This window comes from Eurypyga helias, unplaced genomic scaffold (assembly GCF_000690775.1).
Source record: "Eurypyga helias isolate BGI_N326 unplaced genomic scaffold, ASM69077v1 scaffold30255, whole genome shotgun sequence".
In the NCBI taxonomy this organism is placed as follows: Eukaryota; Metazoa; Chordata; class Aves; order Eurypygiformes; family Eurypygidae; genus Eurypyga; species Eurypyga helias.
In genome coordinates, this window is record NW_010251270.1 from 10132 (window position 1) to 14936 (window position 4805).

The 4805-nt window shown below is 45.5% G+C and overlaps 1 protein-coding gene across 1 annotated transcript; it reads left to right on the top strand.

Annotated features, from left to right (window-relative positions):
- Positions 1–283: 283 nt before the first annotated feature.
- Positions 284–2686, top strand: TMEM169 (transmembrane protein 169). The gene is made up of 2 exons (XM_010151972.1): positions 284–587; positions 2064–2686. The coding sequence occupies exons 1-2, from the start codon at positions 284–286 to the stop codon at positions 2684–2686; spliced, it is 927 nt and encodes a 308-aa protein (XP_010150274.1).
- Positions 2687–4805: the final 2119 nt, after the last annotated feature.

Below are 4805 nucleotides of genomic sequence, written 5' to 3' on the forward strand. Positions count from 1 at the left end.
TATGCATGTAATAAAATTGATGTTCAAGACAGTAATAAGGATCTTCAGGTGACATTTAAACCAGTCAGAAATAACCCTTTATAGAAAAATTCTGATATTTTTTTCTGCTTGGTAAGAAAAAGACACTTCTTTATCCTTCTCTCTCATTTTAGGCTGGGAATGGAGGGCATAGTTTGGATGTCAGCAGTGGGACATCTTACCGTACCAAAGCATCCATGGGACTGTTGTCTAATCAATGACTTGTAAGTGCAGGAGCTGTTAGATTGGAAACAAGTGCTGCAAGATGCCAAGTGAGGTACTTGAGAGCAGCGGTGAGATGGAGGAGACCGTGCAGAAAGAGGGCAAGTCTGGAAACCAGAGCCCTCACCGTGGCTCCATGAGAAGGGCTGTGGCAACCACTGTCACCTTTGATGGGGAAGCCACTATGGACCGCAGGAAAAAGAAGAAGAAAGAGTCCCGTCCTGAGTCAATAATAGTGTATCGGTCGGAGAGTGAGAATAAGGTGGAAGAGGAACAGGCAGATGAAGAAGGAGGGGAGAGGGGCTCCGAGGAAGGCTCCAAGTTCCTGGGTCAGTCCATGGCAGATGGTACGTATTCCCGGGAACACCCACTTTCCATAAACCTTTTTTGATCCCAGCATGCACTGGGGTCAAGTGGAAGTGACTGTGGGGCCACCCTTCTCCAAGACTGCAGGCAAGGAGAGCTTGAGTTCATACATGAAAACACACACTTGAAAAGCATTCCAGGCTGATTTGGGGTGTCTGCTGCAGTCATTTGCAGAGGTTGGTTGTTGCCACACTCTTTGTTTTAAATGTGTGTGCTCGTTGGGGTTGATGCAGAAAAATGCTGAGCGTGCTTTAAGCCAGTGGTGCTGTGATCAAGCCCATGTCCATGCCTAAAACAACTGCCTGTTAAGTGCAAGGGTGGAAGCAAGGGTGGATTTAGTGGCTTTACCTGCGACAGGGAGTTTCACTCATTATCTAGGATTTGCTGTTACCTTCTGTTTGCACATTCACAGCACAGCTTCCTCTTTAAGACATTATTTGGCAAGGTCATCATGGGGCATCTTGAAGCCACTTGGACTGCTGATGTCTGTCCTGGATACCTTTGCAGGGAAGAAGTGTGGGAGACAGGTCCTATGGCTAATCCTCTTATGAGTCAACAGGGCAGCCTGAGAGGGGCTTAAAAGTGAATGCATGCTCTGGTTCATCAGCCGCACCAGATTCCTCCATGATCCCAACACCTATCCTCATGGCTTATCTGATGCTTTCCTGCTTTTTGTGGGCTACTTCAACTGCTCAGCCTCCTTTTAAGAGCCCCTGAAGACCTCATTACGAGCTAGTCAGAATTAAGATCAGGAGGAAGCATACTGTAGACCCGTAGAAAAGATTATGGCCAGTACCACTGCAGGGATCATCCTAAACCAATGTCACTTGGAAGCTAAGGCAATCTGACTTTAACACACATCCCAACACTTTCTTGTTTGGTGCCTTTGTTGATCTTTAAAATGCAAGTATCATTACATGAGAGTTTGTAAGGATTTTCTAAACTCTAAAGGTTAATTTTCATTGAGATAGAGTGCAAATGTAAAGTGAAATGTTAGCTATGCAAGTGTAACTCCATGTGTGGATGTGCTTATTCCAGAACAAGGTCTTAGTTGTATTTGTATAATTTACCCCAAGTGTTCACGCTGTTCAGGAACAAATCTATGAGGGTACCAGAGAAAATTGGGGTACCATTTTTTATTCTGTTACTCTGTCTCATTTCTTTCTCATATTCTTGCAGCACTTTCCCTTCACATACTATCCCCAATGTAGATGATGGAGTCTTCTCCCTTGTGATTTCTGTCACCTGGAATGCCTGTCTTCTCCCTCATTATCTTCTTCCATTTTATTCTGTGATAATCTTTTTTATACTGCATTGCTTCCTGCATTCCATCTTTTTTTTTTTTTTTTAAATTTAGCTCTAGCTCATATGCACTGTCTCATTGTCTTTGGGGATTTACACAAAATACTCCATACAGAAAATAAATCTAATGTGGATGAGTTTGTCTGTGTTCATAGGTGTATGGAACATGCCTTTAGACAGCCGATATGTCACCTTGACTGGAACAATCACCAGGGGAAAGAAGAAGGGTCAGATGGTGGACATCCATGTCACACTAACGGACAAAGAGCTGCAGGAACTGGCTAAGTCAAAGGAACCTCCTAAAGAGGATGAACCTGAGAAGAAGAAGAAATGTGATGTTGGGCTGGACAGAGGACCCCACATCGTCCTCTGGACCATTATCTGCCTCCCCCTCATTTTTGTAGTGTCCTTTGTGGTTTCATTCTACTATGGAACCATTACATGGTACAACATCTTTTTGGTGTACAATGAAGAGAGGACCTTCTGGCACAAAATCACCTTTTGTCCCTTTTTGATCATCTTCTACCCAATTATAATTATGGTTGTGTCTTTCTCCCTAGGGTTGTACTCGGCTGTGGCCCAGGTAGCTTGGTCCTTTGGTTACTGGTGGCATGCTGTCAGGGATATGGAGAAGGGCTTCTGTGGCTGGCTCTGCAGCAAGCTGGGTTTGGAAGATTGCTCTCCGTACAGCATTGTCGAGCTGCTAGATTCTGACAATATCTCAGGTAGTCTCTCTGGCAAGAGCTCTGCACAGGGGGTTGAGACTTCGGCAGTCTGAGCCTTTGGTCTGGCTGACTGTTTTGGTCATATGCGAGTGGTTTACACCTAGAAAATAACACACTGATTTTTATATATATATATATGTATATTTAAACACGAACTTTATGAATAAAATATTAGGCTGGGAATGCTCTTTAAATGTCACAGAATACAAGTGCGCTAGCTTCACATGGTCTGGGTGGGGAGGTGTATGGCTCTCCAAGGATCTGTCATCTGGTTTAGCTAATTACAGCTGGGAATGGTGAGAAAATCCAGGTTTGTGGAGCTTGGGCTGTTTGTGGGGTGGCAGAGATACATGCTGGAAAGTCCACTTCTGTAAAGTTAGACTTTCAGTGAATGGGACATAAGAGTGACCTGTCAACTCAGTGGAAAAACGTTTCTACTTCTGATGTTCAGGAGCTAGGAAATCATTTAGAAATGAAGGCTAAATTGCAAAACATCGTGTTCCTGCAGTTTTCCTAGAAAGGGTCCTTTTCCAGTCCTTGCGACAAGGGCAGCAAACCTTCCAGGTAGGCTGACTGCTTAGACATTGTCAGAGTTTGAAAAATAGACCAGTACAGGAGTGGTGCCCAGCCTTTCCAACAGGCACGCGAGCCTTATGCTGACCTGAAACGCATCCAATCACACGATGGAAGAGTCGGGTTTGTTCTGTAATGCGCTGCATAGGGACTGGAGGGCCTGTCACCAAGCACCCTCGGGGCTGTAGGTGCACAGATAGGTGCTTCCACACCTGCATTTGATAGGTGCGCTGCAAGGAAGGAATGGGCTACGTGAGTCGTACGCAGTGTGAGGTGCAAACAGTTGTACTCTAGGCAAGAAACATCTGTCCTGAAGAAAGGTGATCCATTTGCGTGTCACTGCAATGCCAGTGTGGCGTGGTGGCACCTGTATTTAGGGAAGTGGAGTGGACAGGGCTTGGAATGGGAAGGTCTTACTGAAATGGTCGTTGTGTTTTTCAAGTTGCTCTGATGGAAGAGCTGCTGGACCCTCCACTTCAGAACGGGGATGTCCCTGAGCCCGTGTCTGTTAGTGCCAGTGCAAACTGCATTAGTGCTTCAGCTCTCGAAATCCGCATTCCACACACACTCCCCAGTTAATGATATGGAAGAGCAATGGATTATACATCCTCCTCCTCTCATGTCTCATTTTCATAATTGGTTTCCCTCCTTCTGAAACTTTGCATGGCATCTTAGTGAGTTCCCAGACAAGGCTGAGGTGGCTGCCATAGGCTGGAGAAATATCAATGTCTCTTTAAAAATATGACTAGCAGAAAAGTTCTTTTTCTGGATTGACTGTTGGGGTTTTGGCCTAAGGAAGACATGAGGAAAATAAGAGAGAGGTATAAAGGACTCTAATGGGGACTGAGTTTTCGGAGTGCTGTGGTTCAGCTGGTGCTGCTAGAAAGTCTTTCTCAGCCCCATCCCAGAGGAGCCCACCGTTTGCATGTGTGTAGGTAGGTAATTCGTAGTGTGCTGTCAGTCAGGCTGCAGTGTCACTCATGTCTGTGTAGGTGTTTCACTTCCCCAGTCTCCCTACCAGAGGGGGAGCTGCTCTGGTTTTAGGATGGTAAAGAGAAACATTCACGAGCTGGATTTCACAGGAACTAATGCTTCGTGTTGCATTACAAGGATAGGGTCAAGACTACACTGACCAGCTTTCCTGGTTAGGATATTGGGAACCTGTGACTTACAAACAAGTCCGTCTGATGCTGTAGGCCTGGCACAGAAATAAGTAAAGTCTCTGCTGCATCCTTGGTCCATCCGCTTCTGGGAGATCCAGCCAGAGTAGCCTCTTAGCACAGGCTTGAGGATTAACAGTGTGAATAGCATGTGAGCCAGATACCAAGAGCAGGCTTGGCCCCACACTTTACAGGTACAGCCAGGCTGTGTTTGCTGCTTCCTTATGCACAGCTTTCAGTTTTCATTGGATAAGTCTTTAAAGGCAATGACCAGCTTCCAGGAAAAAAAATAATTAAAAAAAAAAAAAGATCCCAGCCTGTGAGGCAATGGCAGATAATTCAGTAGGGTTCAAAGGGGCTGACACATGCCTGGGACCAGTTCAAGCAGTGAAACGCCTTTCTCAGGGCTGTTTCAATCAGGGAGCTTGATATGCCTCTG

What these genes read in the sequence shown, in the direction of transcription:
- TMEM169 (XM_010151972.1), top strand. Translation starts at nt 284, where the DNA reads ATGCCAAGTGAGGTACTTGAGAGCAGCGGTGAGATGGAGGAGACCGTG. An exon ending in GGGTCAGTCCATGGCAGATG is followed by an intron (nt 588 to 2,063) that starts GTACGTATTCCC and finishes CTGTGTTCATAG; the next exon opens with GTGTATGGAACATGCCTTTA.